This window comes from Mobula birostris, chromosome 18, assembly GCF_030028105.1.
Source record: "Mobula birostris isolate sMobBir1 chromosome 18, sMobBir1.hap1, whole genome shotgun sequence".
NCBI lineage: Eukaryota > Metazoa > Chordata > Chondrichthyes > Myliobatiformes > Myliobatidae > Mobula > Mobula birostris.
Window position 1 is genome coordinate 4,109,957 of NC_092387.1, and position 19,181 is coordinate 4,129,137.

The window sequence follows — 19,181 nt, forward strand, 5'->3', positions numbered from 1 at the left end:
GGTAGCAGTGAGAAGAGAGCATAGGCTGGGTAATGACGGTCCTTGATAATCTTGCTGTCTTGTGGCTGCACTCTGTGTGGATGTGGTCAGTAGTAGGGAGGGCTTTGCCTGTGATGCACTCGACTGTATACTGAAGACTTTTTTGTTCTAGAATGTAGAGTGGTGCCCACAGAGACTCGATGTCCTGTGTTTGATAAACTTCCTCCATCAATCTGCAAATTTACTAATCAGACCACCTACCTTTCCAACTGATTTCTACAGATTACAAAGATCACAGCACTGATCAACATTTCCATCCAGCTGATTTCTACTGATTGCAAGGATCCCAGCACTGATCTTGTGAAACATCACTGTACACAGACATCCAGTCAGGATAACTCCTCCGCCACAATCCTTGGTATAGAAATCAAGGAAGGATAAGTTTGGCTTGACCACTGTACTCTTTGTGGTCAAATAACTACCTAATATATGCAGTGGCTATTTTATTAGGTATATCTGCACACCTGCTTGTCAATGCAAATATCTAACCAGCCAATTGTGGCAGCAACTCGTTGCATGAAAGCATGCAGACATGGTTAAGAGGTTCAGTTGTTGTTCAGACCAAACATCAGAATGGATTAGAGATGTGATCGAAGTGACTTTGACCGTGGAATGATTTTTTGGTGCCAGATGGGGTGGTTTGAATATCTCAAAAATTGCTGATCTCCTGGGATTTTCACACACAACAGTCTTTAGAGTTTACAGAGAATGGTGTGAAAAGCATCCAGTGAGTGGCAGTTCTGTGGGTGAAAATGCCTTGTTAATGAGAGCAATCAGAGGACAATAGCCAGACAGTAAGGCAACAGTATCTTAAATAACTGCACGTTACAACAGTGATTTGCAGAAGAGTATTTCTGAGTGCACAACATGTCAAACATTGAAGTGGACGGACTACAGCAGCAGACACCCAGTGGCCCCTTTATTAGATATCTAATCAAATGGTCACTGAGTGTATTTATGAACTGAATTGGTAACCTACAGAATGGAGAAGGTGAAATTTAGAAGGTGTCACACGACAAGTGACAGACCGTCAGCATCTTCAGGACAGAGAGGAAAAAGTGAGGGGAACCGGATGCTGATTTACAGTCTCTCTATTTCACAACCTACTCCTTAAACAGTTATCTCCGGACTGACGTTCCTGTGTTTAAGTGCAGGGGAAGTTTAAACTACAGTGAAAATTCCTTTTTTTTGTGAGCATTTGAAATGTCAAATGCTCACCCCAGAACTAAATTTACTTCTGTACAAATTGCTCTTTTATTCCAAAAGGGCACTGTGTGGACATTCTTTGATGTGCTTTTGTTTAGGAAGCATGCATGATTTGTGATGTTGCTTGTTGGTGCAGCTGCAAGCTGCCCTGCTTTGAGTAAATCATAATCACTAGCTTATAAAGCACTAAGCAAAAGGCAGGCACGGGCAGAGTGCCGGCTATTTTCAAACTGGGCTTTGTCATGCTGTTGGATCGTACTGCAGTGGAACTGCTGCCCAACAACTAAATTTGGCCTTTTAGACATTCTGACAGAGAAGAAAATAATCTGAGCGATGCTAGAGTTACTCAGGAAATAGTGAGTCATTCTATTGGATCAGTCATAAAACAGTACCTGTACTTGCTCAATGCTCCTGTTCCACACTAACTCCTCTTCCACACTAACTCCTGTTCCACACTAACTAGAGTTACTCAGGAAATAGTGAGTCATTCTGTTGGATCCATCATAAAACAGTACTTGTACTCGCTCAATGCTCCTGTTCCACACTAACTGATGAAAGCAGACAGCAGCTAAGTCACTAAGACTACTTTCTGTGTAAAACAATAAGGACTGTTTTTAGCAACAGATGATAAAATATAGATATAGATATACATCATTCCAAAAGATCTGTATTTAATAATATGCAATATTGGAAAATGCACTCCATTTCTCACCTGCACTTGCTTCTGTCAGGCCTGTGCACGTGGGCATCTCCCAGTCTCTACCTTGCTAATAGTACACACCTGCCACTCGTTCCGCACTCCTCACCTGCAGCCTATTTGAACCCAGCTCTCATCCACAGCGCTTGTTCACTATCAAACCAGCCGGTCTCAACCAGTTTCTCTGAACCTTCAGTTACCTTGTTGCCTGTTACGTTTCATTCCTGTTCTTTCTTGTTTTGTGGCCCCTCGTGGCTTTTTACTTTGCAGTCTATTAGTAAAGTTGTCGCTGACTGCTAAATTGTCTCCACTGCTCTGCTTTTGGATCAAGCCTCCTCTACATTTGCTGACAGCTTCTCTCTCACATGCATATTTCTTTCCCAAGCTCTCTTATGTCACTCTGTCAGAATGTTCTTTCCTCTATCTCAGAAATTATCACTAGCTGCTTCTTTCCCAGTTAAGGAGAAGATTTCAATTGATACAGAACCCTTCATAACCTCAGAACTTCCACATAACCTTCATCTGAGGGAGCACATTTGAAATAGGGAAGTGTGGTGCAGGTTAAATACCATGGATCGGCCTCTCCTACGCAGCAGATTCACATCTGGGTACCAGAATCAAACAGGACATGAAATTCGCAAGTACGTTTCCCAGCAGACCTCCCCAGCCATGACGGGAATAGGTTACAATTTCAGGACTAAAGGAACATCAACAAACAAAGGAGAGGAAGTAGCCATACTGCTGTTCAAAGGTTTTTGGTGGAAAACAATCAAAAACAGAACTGGTTTCACGACTACAGGGAAGTGTAATGATTGACATTTTGTCAAAGCCTAACAAAAATAACACACACAAAATGCAGGGGGAAAGCAGCAGGTCAAGCAGCATCTATGAGAGGAATAAAGAGCCGACATTTTGGGCCGAGACTCTTCATCAGGACTAGAAAGGAAGGGGGAAGAGGCCAGAATAAGAAGGTGGGGGAGGGAAAGGAGTACGAGAATAATGTCTATCTGGGCAAAATAAAATTGGTACTTTTAGAAGTATACTTCCTTTAGTCCTAAAACTGTAGCCTACACCTGTCTTGGCCGGGGAGCTCTGCTGGGGAACGTACCTGCGAATTTCATGTCCCGTTTGATTCTGGTACCCAGATGTGAATCTGCTGCGTAGGAGAGAACTATCCATGGTATTTAACCTGCACCACACTTCCCTATTTCAAATGTGCTTCCTCAGATGAAGGTTGTGTTAAGATCTTGAATAGATGTAACGAAGAGGAAATAAGCAAAAAAGAATTGTTCTGGCATTTTGGTACTTGCTGTGGCTGATTCATTTATTTTGCATTGTCAGATCGATTGATTTTATATTTTCCCATTTGTTGCAGTATCTCTCTTTGGAGATGGTTATGTGGAAGTGAGGGAGCCAGGGTCACCAACTTTCAGTAGACTCTCTATGAAGTTCTTGACCAGCAGACGCAATGGGATTCTCTTCCTGGCTGCAGGCCACAGTAATTACCTGCTGATGCGGTTACACGCTGGAGCATTACAGGTATAGTACTGCAAAGGGTATTCTGCACCTAAACCAAGTGTGGTCTATAGACATAAGAAACAAGCAGTATTTCAGATGAACAAATCTCTGGCATTAGTTTATCACATTTTAACAATTACGTTGTATGGGTAGTCTGTAATCCACATTGAGTTTACCTATTTACCATCCAGTGTTTTTCTTTCTCACTCCTACTGGTCCACCTAGCTTCTCAATTCCCCTCCATTCCCAGTTACTTGATTTGTCACCTTCTCCATCTCATTCCATCTACCCTATGCACCTGGGCTCTTTCTCCCTTGGCCTACCGTCCTTCATCCTCTCCTCTTTGATTCTGTCTGGCATCCTTGCTTATCTCATACCACATCATCTTTCCTCTGCTCCTCTCCTGCCTTGCTCCATGTGCCCATTGTTGTCCACTTCACCTGACTCTGTATCACCCCTCCCTCTCACCTCTCTTTCCTTGCCACCCTGAGTTGTGACACAGGGTCCGGACCTGAACTGTTGACTACCCTTCAGCTTCCACAGAGGTTGTCCAAGCCACTGAGTCCCTCCGACAGTTGGCTTTACCCTGCAAAATAATTGCCATTCAGAATCAGAATCAAAATAAGGTTTAATATCACCGGAGCACGTTGTGAAATGTGTTGTTGTGTGGCACTAGTACATTGCAATGCATAATTTTATAAAATCTATAATACAAATTTAAAAAGTAGTGCAGAAAGCGAGCAAAGACTAGTGAGATGGTGTTCATGGGCTCATTGTCCATTCAGAAATTGAACGGTGAAGGGGAAGTGTGAAAACGGAATTAAACATCTGAGCTCTGTCCCCACAGAAGCCTATCTTGGTTTTATTTGTTCTTCTGTCCTGAATGGTAATCCGGAACCAGGCACATTTTCAGTGTGGTGAATGTGCAACTCTAGGGGTATCCTCTCCATTGACATTTATTACTGTCCACATGTTCATCATAATGGAGAGCATTCCATTACACTCCTCTCTTATAGGGAATGGATTAAGGTGCCAAGAAGAGAGTAATTTGCCAAAGTGTTCCCAACAACATTGAAAAGTGCTTGCCACAATTTAGGACAAGGCAGCTGACATTCGTACCCTGCCTATCCTAAACATTCATTCATTCCCTCCAGAACCAATTTGTAATGACCAGTGTGCACAAAAATCTTGTGCTGTGCAATTTTTTTTGCCCAGTGACAACAACATGTACGCACTGAATTTTTAAGTGTAAGTAAACCTGCAGCTACTCTGAGAATAATAAACTACCAAGTCCAGTGTGCTGTTCATTGTTTAAAGGAAATAAAGTAACTGTCAATAGGAATTTTGATCTCCTCTGGGTTTGATTGTTTTCGCTTTCATCATCTGCATTCTTACAAAACACACATAGCAGGCCTGCAGTGGGTAATGAAGGATTTTCTCGCCGGAGCTTTTGCACACTGTCCATGTGTGATCTGTTTGCTAAGTGATGCTTTAAAAAGTCAAGTTTCCAAATATCACTCCACTTCTTCCCATTGAAAATTCTCCAGCAATTTTTGCATCATGACAGTACACGCGTAACACCAGATCCTGTACTGTACACATAAATATTTCTCGTACCTGCACGTTCCTGACCTCATGAGCTTTCAGTGCAGCAGTTTCTATTGTTTCATTAAGCCATTCCATTTCAAATGAACTAGCAGTTCTTTTGCGCTTTACGTCCTTTGCTTCTTTGGAATTCAATATGATGAATCAATAATTTCTTCAATAAAACAGTATAAATAAGCCAGTTCTAAAATCTGCAAATCATCACAAGCTCCAGGTTGTCAACACTGTCTGCATCAGAACCTGGAAAAGGAAATGTACGACCGTGAAATTATACATAACAAGCCAACAAGGTAGAGGGCGACAACCTTTTGTGCGCAGTTTGAATTCCTTTGTGCGCTAGTAGCAAAAGATGTGTGTGGGTGAGTGTGCGCGCATGCACACATGCGTGCACGCACACACACACACACACACACACCCCTTAGAGGGAGCATTATCCACAAACAGTGTCTGTAGACTGTGACTCATACAAAATTCATACCAGTTGCTCACCCAACAACTCCTCCACTTGTGATCTTCAATACCAAAACGGACAAGGCCAGTAGCATCATCCGCATCCCCACCAAGATTAAAGATGAGCTTTATTTGTCACATGTAGATTGAAACAGGCAGTGAAATGCATCATTTGCATCAAGGACCAGCGCAGTCAGAGCGTGTACTGCGCACAGCCCCTAGGCGTCGCCATGCTGCTGGCACCAACGTAGCATGCCATAACTCACTGAGCCTAACCCGTACATCTTTGGAACGTAGGCGAGAACTGGAGAGAACTGCAGTCACGGAGAGAACATACAGGGTCCTTAGAGACAGCAGTGGGACTTCCACTCTGAATGCCGATTGCTGGCACTGTAAATGCGTTATGCTAACTGCTTCACTATCAGGTTTGGATGAGTGGATTGAAATTGCTGCTCTAGGCAAAGTACAAAAGTACAAAGTAAATTTATTGTCAAAGGACATATATGATACCATATACATATCTGAGATTCATTTTCTTGCGGGCATACTCAATAAATCCATACTAGAATCAATGAAAGACCATTTGTCTTTTGTTCCACCAGTGAGCAAAAGACAACAAACTGTTGAAATACAATACAATAAGCAAGAAAGAATAATTATCATAAATAAGCAATAAATATTGAGAACATTAGATGAAGAGTCCTTGAAAGTGAGTTTATAGGTTGTGGGAACAGTTCAGTTATGAGGTGAGTGAAGTTGAGTGAAATTATCCCCTCTGGTTCAAGAGCCTGATGGTTGAGGGTAATAACTCTTACTGAACCTATAATAGGCATACTATGAAAAGTTGGTACTTTGAGGGAAGATGTACACCATCTAGAGCAAATGTGTGTGACAGTCTACTTTGGACTACCAGTGATAGACTCTAGTCATTTATCCTCGTCAGCTTGTTGTCTAATTGTATTTGTTACATTAGTAGCTAGAAGATCCGTTTTACTTAAATGGAAAGATTCCCCTACTACATTTCAATGGTTTTCCCAAATGATAGCATGCCTAAACTTGGAAAAATAGGAGTGGTACTATGGATCCTTTGGTTAAGTTTGAAGAGATTTGGGGGTCATTTAATCAATATTTTCATATGATGTAAGTTGACCTTTTCTGAATCTTTTGTAATAATTTTTTGTTAATGTATAGAGGAGCGGAGTTAATGACAAATAATAATTCCAGCTGTTGTAATATGACAGCCCATTCTTTGTTTTTTTAATTTAGTTTTCTTTAGTTTATGGTTTATTTTTCTGTTTATCTTTCTCATAGTTGCTATGAGATTAGGAGGCTAAACTATATTTGTCACTTCGAATCTGTGCTTCTCCATGTTAACCGTTATTAATGTAATTCCAATCTCTTTGTATCATTATTATTATTGTGATGTTTATCAATTTTGAAACTTAATAAAAAGATTGAAAAAGAAAGAAAAAGATTCCCACTAGATGGTACCTTCACCAAAAGTCAAAAAGGAGGCTTGTGACCACTTTGGAGTGAACGATAAAAACTGTCCCTGCCAGTCACACCAGCATTCTGAAAGTTAGTAAATCAACCACAAATTTGCAGACCTCCTCCCACTCTCATCTCCATATCCTCAGCGATATTCATATTGTGGTTTGTAACAGCAGTATGAGAAAACCCTGGGAAATTGCAGATGTTGATTGTTGCACAACATAAGTTTTCAGGAAACAAGAAAGATCATTTGATTATTCCACAACTTGATCTATTATGGATTCCTTACAAACCATTAAGTTCCCCCAAAAATTATTTTCCCAGACCACTAAAATGCTTTAATTTATTTTATTTTGTTTCATTTAGAGTTCCAGCATGATAACAGGGCCTCCTGGCCCAATGAGCCTGCACTCCTCAATTACACCCATGTGACCAATTAATCTGCTGACCCGTACCACTTTAGAATGTGAAGGGAACTGGCACGTCCGAGGGAAACCCACGCAGTCACAGGAAAAATGTACAATCTTCTTATAGACAGTGGCTGGAATTGAAATCGGGTCAGCAGCACAGTAAGGCATTATGCTAACTGTAAACTTGGTCACTGGCACAGTAAAAGTGTTACACTAACTGTAAACTGGGTCACTGGCACAGAAAAGTGTTACACTAACCATAAACTGGGTCACTGGCACAGTAAAGTGTTACACTAACTGTAAACTGGGTCACTGGCACAGAAAAGTGTTACACCAACTGTAATCTGGTCACTGGCACAGTAAAGTGTAACAGTAACTGTAAAATGGGCCACTGGCACAGTAAAGTGTTACACTAACTGTAAACTGGGTCACTGGCACAGTAAAGTATAACAGTAACTGTAAATGGGGCACTGGCACAGTAAAGTGTTACACTAACTGTAAACTGGGTCACTGGTACAGTTAGGTGTGACACTAACCATAAACTGGGTCACTGGCACAGTAAAGTGTTATACTAACTGTAAACTCGGTCACTGGCACAGTTATGTGTAACACTAACTGTAAACTGGGTCACTGGCACAGTAAAGTGTTACACTAACCATAAACTGAGTCACAGGCACAGTAAAGTGTTACACTAACCGTAAACTGGGTCACTGGCACAGTAAAGTATTACACTAACCATAAACTGGGTCACTGGCACAGCAAAGTGTTACACTAACTGTAAACTGGGTCACTGGCACAGTAAAGTATTACACTAACCATAAACTGGGTCACTGGCACAGTAAAGTGTTACACTAACCGTAAACTGGGTCACTGGCACAGTAAAATGTTACACTAACTGTAAACTGGGTCACTGGCACAGTAAAGTGTTACACTAACTGTAAACTGGGTCACTGGCACAGTAAAGTATTACACTAACCATAAACTGGGTCACTGGCACAGTAAAGTGTTACACTAACCGTAAACTGGGTCACTGGCACAGTAAAATGTTACACTAACTGTAAACTGGGTCACTGGCACAGTAAAGTGTTACACTAACTGTAAACTGGGTCACTGGCACAGTAAGGTATTACACTAACCATAAACGGGGTCACTGGCACAGCAAAGTGTTACACTAACCGTAAACTGGGTCACTGGCACAGTAAACTATTACACTAACCATAAACTGGGTCACTGGCACAGCAAAGTGTTACACTAACTGTAAACTGGGTCACTGGCACAGTAAAGTGTTACACTAACCGTAAACTGGCTCACTGGCACAGTAAAGTGTTACACTAACTGTAACCTGGGTCACTGGCACAGCAAAGTGTTGCACTAACCGTAAACTGGGTCACTGGCACAGTAAAGTGTTACACTAACCGTAAACTGGGTCACTGGCACAGTAAACTATTACACTAACCATAAACTGGGTCACTGGCACAGCAAAGTGTTACACTAACTGTAAACTGGGTCACTGGCACAGTAAAGTGTTACACTAACTGTAAACTGGCTCACTGGCACAGTAAAGTGTAACACTAACTGTAACCTGGGTCACTGGCACAGCAAAGTGTTACACTAACCGTAAACTGGGTCACTGGCACAGTAAAGTGTTACACTAACCGTAAACTGGCTCACTGGCACAGTAAAGTGTAACACTAACTGTAACCTGGGTCACTGGCACAGTAAAGTGTTACACTAACTGTAAACTCGGTCACTGGCACAGTTATGTGTAACACTAACTGTAAACTGGGTCACTGGCACAATAAGGTGTAACACTAACTGTAAACTGGGTCACTGGCACAGTGAAGTGTAACACTAACCTTAAACTCGGTTACTGGCACAGTAAAGTGTAACACTATATGCCACCCTAGTCAGTGACAGAAAGTTTAATGTTCCTGTATATCTTCTTGTTCTGAATGGACAATGAACCCATGAACACTACCTCACTTTTTGCTCTACATACTTAATTTTATATATATTTTCTTACTGTGATTTATAGTTTTAAAAAGTTATTCAACACTTTATTCTGAAAATACCCACTCCATGTATACAGCAGTCACAGTAACATGAAATAAATGTTCTGTCAGCTATGTAATGGAACAAAATTTGTATGAATTGTATGAATGAAATGAAATGAATTGAGTTAGTCCTGACGAAGGGTCTCGGCCTGAAACGTCGACTGCACCTCTTCCTAGAGATGCTGCCTGGCCTGCTGCGTTCACCAGCAACTTTTATGTGTGTTGTTTGTATGAATTGAGTCATTTTTCTGATTTCTGTGAAGTCTACACCCAGCTTAGACTAAACACTGTGGCTCTGCTGATGTCTTTGCCAATCTGGGTCAGGACCACAATGGGATCAATGTGGTCCTGTCTGTGTTGATGACTGGTGTTCACACCTGCAGTGAAAGCAATTTGCTCTGTATCTTGGAAACCGGACAGCTGAGTAACCAGCGTTTCACCAGCTCTTTAGAGGTACAACACTGAACAGGTCCTTCCAGCCTAACGCATAGCAAACCACTGATTTAACCCTAGCCTAATCACAGGGCAATTAATGATGACCAACTCATCTGTATATCTTTCAATTGTGGGAGGAAACTGGAGTACCCGGAGCAAACACACCCATTCCACGGGGAGGACATACAGACTCCTTACAGATGACTTAGATTTTAACTTCGAGCTCTGACGTTCTGAACTGTAATAAGATCACACTAACCTCTACACTGTCGTGGTGCCCATTTATCAGTATCAGACTCAGCTTTAATATTACTGGCATATGTGGTTAGGAATGTCGTTTTGCAACAGAGGTACATTGCAGTTTATGATGATAGAAGCGTAGAACATAGAAAACTTACAGTACAATACAGGCCCTTTGGCCCACAAAGCTGTGCTTACCTTAGAAATTACCTCGGATTACCCATAGCCCTCTATTTTTGATGGTGGGAACAAGTTTTCCTAAAATGTTGAGTGTGAGTCTTCAGGCTCCTGTACCTCCTCCCTGAAGGTAGCACTGAGAAGAGGGCGTGTCCTGGATGATGGGGTGGGTGGGCCCTTAATGGCGGATGCCGCCTGAGGATGTGCTCGATGCTGGGGAGTCCAGTGTCCTTGATGGAGCCGGCTGAGTTTACAACTTTCTGCAGCTGTTTCTGATCCTGTCAGTTGCCCCCCCCCCCCACCGTACCAGATGGTTACGCAATCCATTAGAATGCTCCTCTTGGTACATCTGTTGAAATTTGCGAGTCCTTGGTGACAACCAAGTCTCCTAAAACCGGTAATGAAGTGCCTCCTTTGTAATTGCGTCAATATGTTGGTGAAAGGTAACTGGTGAAATATTGGGGCAGCACAGTAGTGTAGCAGTTAGCGTAACACTTTTACAGCGCCATCGACCCAGGTTCAATTCCTGCCGCTGTCTGTAAGGACTTTGTACATTCTCCCCATGACTGCGTGGGTTTCCTCTGGGTGCTCTGGTTTCCTCCCACCTTCCAAAGGTGTATGGCTAGTAGGTTAACTGATTACGTGGGTGTAATTGGACGGTGCAGCTCATTGGGCGGGAAGGGGCTGCTACTGTACTGTATCTCTAAATAAGTTAAAAATTAAAAATAATTTTCATGAGAGGCTTACTCCACAAAGTGACAAGGTACCACACTCAGGTGTGGCTGTGTGAAGATATGTGGAATTTTTGCAAGGTAACCAAACAAGATGATTGAATTACTCAATAAACTAGTAACGAACAAAGAAGCACTGAATATCTACAAATAAACTGGTGTTAATAAGTTCAATTTAAGACAGATATTGAGGAAATAGGAAAGGATTTCCCATATATAACTGCCCTGTTGTTTATGCAGTAAGTCTGTATTTGGCCTGATACCCCAATGTTTTAGTGAGGTCATTTCTCAATTTGTGCGAAATTCAGAGGCAAAGAATGTAACAACCTTGTGAGCACAGCCTACCTAATAATCAGGCTGGAGGAAATATTGCTTGATGACTGATCCAGTTTTACAGAACGATGAATTGAGGTTTGGGGACTTCCATGCACACCAGTCTCTGCAGCAAACAGTCAGACCCTGCTCTACTCTATTGGTGACTGGAACTGAGGACCATAAAGTAGAGCTGCCACAGTTGTATATAAAATAAATAGTCTAACCACTATTAGTAATTATTTATATTTAACCTCAACTAAGGTCAAGGCAGAAAACACAGTTCCAGCATTCTGACTGCTGCTTTGGGAACACAAACCTTGCCTTGTGTGGGAAGTTTAACAGGAAAATTATCCCTCATCTATTGAACCAGGGAGAGTGTTGAGAAAAGCTGATAAAGAACAGAACAGTGCAGGCTTAAGAAACTTAACCAAAGTTGCTTGACTTTTCCCTTCAGTTAATTACACCCCATCACACCTTCTGGGCCATAGGTTGCCCACAGTAGCTCACCAGAGTTCTCTGTCCTGGGCCAGTCTTTCGAGTTGCCCCAGGGTGTAGCACAACTTCTTGCTACATCCTTCTATAGCTTGTGGATTTCAGAGGATTGGGGTCGCTAGCCCCATGTCCAACCTCCTCATTTCACAAATCGGCTTGGGACTATCCATGGCCGAGTTAGTTAATACAGTGAAGCACCAATAATCTGACATGTTTGGAACTTAAGTGGGGGCGGACTAGAATGCTTACTTTCTTTATTAATGCACACATGTTCTACATTTGCTTTTATTTATATGTTACATGGCATTTTAATAAACTTGGTACATTAAAAGGGAGCATGGTATTGAGTATCCAGTAAATTGAATGGGAGGACGAGGACCAGTGAGTGGGAGAAAGGTTGGGAATTGGTGCCCAGTCAGTAGAAGGGAGCTTGGTAAGTGGAGCTCAGATTGGTGGGAAGGAGATTGGGAAGTGGAGCTCAGATCGGTGGAAAGGAGATTGAGAAGTGGGGCTCAGATCAGTGAAAAGGAGATTGGAAAGTGGAGCTCAGATCAGTGGGAAGGAGATTGGGAAATGGAGCTCAGATCGGTGGGAAGGAGATTGGAAAGTGGAGCTCAGATCGGTGGAAGGGAGATTGGGAAGTGGGGTTCAGTTCGGTGGAAGGGAGATTGGGAAGTGGGGCTCTGATCGGTGGGAAGGAGATTGGGAAGTGGGGCTCAGATCGGTGGGAAGGAGATTGGGAAGTGGAGCTCCGATCGATGGGAAGCAGATTGGGAAGTGGGGCTCAGATCGGTGGAAGGGAGATTGGGAAGTGGGGCTAAGGTTGGTGAGAAGATGATTGGGAAATGGAGCTCAGATCGGTGGGAAGGAGATTGGGAAGTGGAGCTCAGATCAGTGGGAAGGAGATTGGGAAGTGGAGCTGAGATCAGTGGAAGGGAGATTGGGAAGTGGAGCTCAGATCAGTGGAAAGGAGACTGGGAAGTGCAGATCAGATCAGTGAGAAGGAGATTGGGAAGTGGAGCTCAGATCGGTGGGAAGGAGATTGGGAAGTAGGGCTCCGATCGATGGGAAGGAGATTGGGAAGTGGGGCTCAGATCGGTGGAAGGGAGATTGGGAAGTGGGGCTCAGGTTGGTGAGAAGGTGATTGGGAAATGGAGCTCAGATCGGTGGGAAGGAGATTGGGAAGTGGAGCTCAGGTCAGTGGGAAGGAAATTGGGAAGTGGAGCTGAGATCGGTGGAAGGGAGATTAGGAAGTGGAGCTCAGATCAGTGGAAAGGAGATTGGGAAGTGGAGATCAGATCAGTGAGAAGGAGATTGGGAAATGGAGCTCAGATCGGTGGGAAGGAGATTGGGAAGTGGAGCTCAGATCGGTGGGAAAGAGATTGGGAAGTGGAGCTCAGATCGGTGGAAGGGAGATTGGGAAGTGGGGCTCTGATCGGTGGGAAGGAGATTGGGAAGTGGGGCTCAGATCGGTGGGAAGGAGATGGGGAAGTGGAGCTCAGATCAGTGAGAAGGAGATTGGGAAGTGGAGCTCAGATCAGTGAAAGGGAGATTGGGAAGTGGAGCTCAGATCGGTGGAAAGGAGATTGGGAAGTGGGGTTCAGTTTGATGGAAGGGAGATGGGGAAGTGGGGCTCAGATCGGTGGGAAGGAGATTGGGAAGTGGAGCTCAGATCAATGGGAAGGAGATTGGATAGTGGGGCTCAGATGGGTGGAAAGGAGATTGGGAAGTGGAGCTCCGATCGGTGGGAAGGAGATTGGGAAATGGGGCTCAGATCAGTGGAAGGGAGATTGGGAAGTGGGGCTCAGGTTGGTGAGAAGGTGATTGGGAAATGGAGCTCAGATCGGTGGGAAGGAGATTGGGAAGTGGAGCTCAGATCGCTGGAAGGGAGATTGGGAAGTGGGGCTCTGATCGGTGGGAAGGAGATTGGGAAGTGGGGCTCAGATTGGTGGGAAGGAGATTGGGAAGTGGAGCTCCGATCGATGGGAAGCAGATTGGGAACTGGGGCTCAGATCGGTGGAAGGGAGATTGGGAAGTGGGGCTCAGATCAATGGGAAGGAGATTGGGAAATGGGGCTCAGATCGGTGAGAAGGAGATTGGGAAGTGGAGCTCCGATCGGTGGGAAGGAGATTGGGAAGTGGGGCTCAGATTGGTGGGAAGGAGATTGGAAAGTGGGGCTCAGATCAGTGGGAAGGTGATTGGGAAGTGGGGTACAGATCGGTGGAAGGGAGATTGGGAAGTGGGGCTCAGATCGGTGGGAAGGAGATTGGGAAGAGTAGCTCAGATCAATGGGAAGGAGATTGGATAGTGGGGCTCAGATCGGTAGGAAGGAGATTGGGAAGTGGAGCTCCGATTGGTGGGAAGGAGATTGGGAAGTGGGGCTCAGATCGGTGGGAAGGAGATTGGAAAGTGGGGCTAAGATCGGTGGGAAGGTGAATGGGAAGTGGGGTACAGATCAGTGGAAGGGAGATTGGGAAGTGGGGCTCAGATCGGTGGGATGAGATTGGGAAGTGGGGCTCAGATCGGTGGGAAGGAGATTGGGAAGAGGAGCTCAGATCAATGGGAAGGAGAATGGATAGTGGGGCTCAGATCGGTGGAAAGATGATTGGGAAGTGGGGCTCAGATCAGTGGGAAGGAGATTGGGAAGTGGGGCTCAGATCAATGGAAGGAGATTGGGAAGTGGAGCTCAGATCCATGGGAAGGAGATTGGATAGTGGGGCTCAGATCGGTGGAAAGGAGATTGGGAACTGGAGCTCAGATCGGTGGAACGGAGATTGGGAAATGGGGTTCAGTTCGATGGAAGGGAAATTGGGAAGTGGGGCTCAGATCGGTGGGAAGGAGATTGGGAAGTGGGGTTCAGTTTGGTGGAAGGGAGATTGGGAAGTGGGGCTCAGATCGGTGGGAAGGAGATTGGGAAGTGGGGCTCAGATCGGTGGGAAGGAGATTGGGAAGTGGAGCTCAGATCAATGGGAAGGAGATTGGATAGTGGGGCTCAGATCAGTGGGAAGCAGATTGGGAAGTGGGGTTCAGATCAGTGGAAGGGAGATTGGGAAGTGGGGCTCTGATCGGTGGGAAGGAGATTGGGAAGTGGGGCTCAGATCGGTGGGAAGGAGATTGGGAAGTGGAGCTCAGATCAGTGGAAGGGAGATTGGGAAGTGGAGCTCAGATGGGTGGGAAGGAGATGGGGAAGTGGGGCTCAGATTAGTGAAAAGGAGATTGGGAAGTGGAGCTCAGATCAGTGGGCAGGAGATTGGGAAGTGGAGCTCAGAATGGTGGAAGGGAGATTGGGAAGTGGGGCTCTGATTGGTGGGAAGAAGATTGGGAAGTGGGGTTCAGTTCGGTGGAAGGGAGATTGGGAAGAGAGGTTCAGATCGGTGGAAGGGAGATTGGGAAGTGGGGCTCAGATCGGTGGGAAGGAGATTGGGAAGTGGAACTCAGATCAATGGGAAGGAGATTAGATAGTGGGGCTCAGATCGGTGGAAAGGGGATTGGGAAGTGGGGCTCAGATCGATGGGAAGGAAATTGGGAAGTGGAGCTCAGATCAATGGGAAGGAGATTGGATAGTGCGGCTCAGATCGGTGGAAAGTAGATTGGGAAGTGGAGCTCAGATCGGTGGAAAGGACATTGGGAAGTGGGGTTCAGTTCGGTGGAAGGCAGATTTGGAAGTGGGGCTCAGATGGGTGGGAAGGAGATTGGGAAGTGGGGTTCAGTTTGATGGAAGGGAGATGGGGAAGTGGGGCTCAGATCGGTGGGAAGGAGATTGGGAAGTGGGGTTCAGTTCGGTGGGAAGGAGATTGGGAAGTGGAGCTCAGATCAATGGGAAAGAGATTGGATAGTGGGGCTCAGATCAGTGGGAAGGAGATTGGGAAGTGGGGTTCAGATCGGTGGAAGGGAGATTGGGAAGTGGAGCTCTGATCGGTGGGAAGGAGATTGGGAAATGGGGCTCAGATCAGTGGAAGGGAGATTGGGAAGTGGGGCTCAGGTTGGTGAGAAGGTGATTGGGAAATGGAGCTCAGATCGGTGGGAAGGAGATTGGGAAGTGCAGCTCAGATCGCTGGAAGGGAAATTGGGAAGTGGGGCTCTGATCGGTGGGAAGGAGATTGGGAAGTGGGGCTCAGATCGGTGGGAAGGCGATTGGGAAGTGGAGCTCAGATCAGTGAGAAGGTGATTGGGAAATGGAGCTCAGATCGGTGGGAAGGATTTTGGGAAGTGGAGCTCAGATCAGTGGAAGGGAGATTGGGAAGTGGAGCTCAGATCGGTGGGAAGGAGATTGGGAAGTGGAGCTCAGATCAATGGGAAGGAGATTGGATAGTGGGGCTCAGATGGGTGGAAAGGAGATTGGGAAGTGGAGCTCCGATCGGTGGGAAGGAGATTGGGAAGTGGGGCTCAGATCGGTGGGAAGGAGATTGGAAAGTGGTGCTCAGATCAGTGGGAAGGTGATTGGGAAGTGGGGTACAGATCGGTGGAAGGGAGATTGGGAAGTGGGGCTCAGATCGGTGGGAAGGAGATTGGGAAGTGGAGCTCAGATCAATGGGAAGGAGATTGGATAGTGGGGCTCAGATCGGTAGGAAGGAGATTGGGAAGTGGAGCTCCGATTGGTGGGAAGGAGATTGGGAAGTGGGGCTCAGATCGGTGGGAAGGAGATTGGAAAGTGGGGCTCAGATCGGTGGGAAGGAGATTGGGAAGAGGAGCTCAGATCAATGGGAAGGAGAATGGATAGTGGGGCTCAGATCGGTGGAAAGATGATTGGGAATTGGGGCTCAGATCAGTGGGAAGGAGATTGGGAAGTGGGGCTCAGATCAATGGGAAGGAGATTGGGAAGTGGAGCTCAGATCCATGGGAAGGAGATTGGATAGTGGGGCTCAGATCGGTGGAAAGGAGATTGGGAAGTGGAGCTCAGATCGGTGGAAAGGAGATTGGGAAATGGGGTTCAGTTCGATGGAAGGGAAATTGGGAAGTGGGGCTCAGATCGGTGGGAAGGAGATTGGGAAGTGGGGTTCAGTTTGGTGGAAGGGAGATTGGGAAGTGGGGCTCAGATCGGTGGGAAGGAGATTGGGAAGTGGGGCTCAGATCGGCGGGAAGGAGATTGGGAAGTGGAGCTCTGATTGGTGGGAAGGAGATTGGGAAGTGGGGTTCAGATCGGTGGAAGGGAGATTGGGAAGTGGGGCTCAGATCGGTGGGAAGGAGATTGGGAAGTGGAACTCAGATCAATGGGAAGGAGATTAGATCGTGGGGCTCAGATCGGTGGAAAGGGGATTGGGAAGTGGGGTTCAGTTCGGTGAAAGGCAGATTGGGAAATAGGGCTCAGATCGGTGGGAAGGAGATTGAGAAGTGGGGCTCAGATCGATGGGAAGGAAATTGGGAAGTGGAGCTCAGATGAATGGGAAGGAGATTGGATAGTGCGGCTCAGATCGGTGGAAAGGAGATTGGGAAGTGGAGCTCAGATCGGTGGAAAGGAGATTGGGAAGTGGGGTTCAGTTCGGTGGAAGGCAGATTTGGAAGTGGGGCTCAGATGGGTGGGAAGGAGATTGGGAAGTGGGGTTCAGTTTGATGGAAGGGAGATGGGGAAGTGGGGCTCAGATCGGTGGGAAGGAGATTGGGAAGTGGGGTTCAGTTCGGTGGGAAGGAGATTGGGAAGTGGAGCTCAGATCAATGGGAAAGAGATTGGATAGTGGGGCTCAGATCAGTGGGAAGGAGATTGGGAAGTGGGGTTCAGATCGGTGGAAGGGAGATTGGGAAGTGGAGCTCTGATCGGTGGGAAGGAGATTGGGAAATGGGGCTCAGATCAGTGGAAGGGAGATTGGGAAGTGGGGCTCAGGTTGGTGAGAAGGTGATTGGGAAATGGAGCTCAGATCGGTGGGAAGGAGATTGGGAAGTGGAGCTCAGATCGCTGGAAGGGAAATTGGGAAGTGGGGCTCTGATCGGTGGGAAGGAGATTGGGAAGTGGGGCTCAGATCGGTGGGAAGGCGATTGGGAAGTGGAGCTCAGATCAGTGAGAAGGTGATTGGGAAATGGAGCTCAGATCGGTGGGAAGGATTTTGGGAAGTGGAGCTCAGATCAGTGGAAGGGAGATTGGGAAGTGGAGCTCAGATCGGTGGGAAGGAGATTGAGAATTGGAGCTCAGATCAATGGGAAGGAGATTGGATAGTGGGGCTCAGATCGGTGGAAAAGAGATTGGGAAGTGGAGCTCCGATCGGTGGGAAGGAGATTGGGAAATGGGGCTCAGATCGGTGAGAAGGAGATTGGGAAGTGGAGCTCCGATCGGTGGGAAGGAGATTGGGAAGTGGGGCTCAGATCGGTGGGAAGGAGATTGGAAAGTGGGGCTCAGATCAGTGGGAAGGTGATTGGGAAGTGGGGTACAGATCGGTGGAAGGGAGATTGGGAAGTGGGGCTCAGATCGGTGGGAAGGAGATTGGGAAGAGTAGCTCAGATCAATGGGAAGGAGATTGGATAGTGGGGCTCAGATCGGTAGGAAGGAGATTGGGAAGTGGAGCTCCGATTGGTGGGAAGGAGATTGGGAAGTGGGGCTCAGATCGGTGGGAAGGAGATTGGAAAGTGGGGCTTAGATCGGTGGGAAGGAGATTGGGAAGAGGAGCTCAGATCAATGGGAAGGAGAATGGATAGTGGGGCTCAGATCGGTGGAAAGATGATTGGGAAGTGGGGCTCAGATCAGTGGGAACGAGATTGGGAAGTGGGGCTCAGATCAATGGGAAGGAGATTGGGAAGTGGAGCTCAGATCCATGGGAAGGAGATTGGATAGTGGGGCTCAGATCGGTGGAAAGGAGATTGGGAAGTGGAGCTCAGATCGGTGGAAAGGAGATTGGGAAATGGGGTTCAGTTCGATGGAAGGGAAATTGGGAAGTGGGGCTCAGATCGGTGGGAAGGAGATTGGGAAGTGGGGTTCAGTTTGGTGGAAGGGAGATTGGGAAGTGGGGCTCAGATCGGTGGGAAGGAGATTGGGAAGTGGGGCTCAGATCGGCGGGAAGGAGATTGGGAAGTGGAGCTCAGATCAATGGGAAGGAGATTGGAAAGTGGGGCTCAGATCAGTGGGAGGGAGATTGGGAAGTGGGGTTCAGATCAGTGGAAGGGAGATTGGGAAGTGGAGCTCTGATTGGTGGGAAGGAGATTGGGAAGTGGGGCTCAGGTTGTGAGAAGGTGATTGGGAAATGGAGCTCAGATCAGTGGGAAGGAGATTGTGAAGTGGAGCTCGATTCGCTGGAAGGGAGTTTGGGAAGTGGGGCTCTGATCGGTGGGAAGGAGATTGGGAAGTGGGGCTCAGATCGGTGGGAAGGAGATTGGGAAGTGGAGCTCAGATCAGTGG

The 19,181-nt window shown here is 46.3% G+C and overlaps 1 protein-coding gene across 1 annotated transcript in view; it reads left to right on the forward strand.

Moving 5' to 3' along the window:
• LOC140211911 (chondroitin sulfate proteoglycan 4-like) overlaps positions 1-19,181 on the forward strand; it is a 295,088-nt gene that overhangs the window by 45,558 nt on the left and 230,349 nt on the right. The window contains exon 2 of the mRNA XM_072282113.1: positions 3,318-3,481. Coding sequence (XP_072138214.1) covers positions 3,318-3,481 — 164 coding nt within the window. The remainder of the gene's footprint in view (positions 1-3,317; positions 3,482-19,181) is intronic.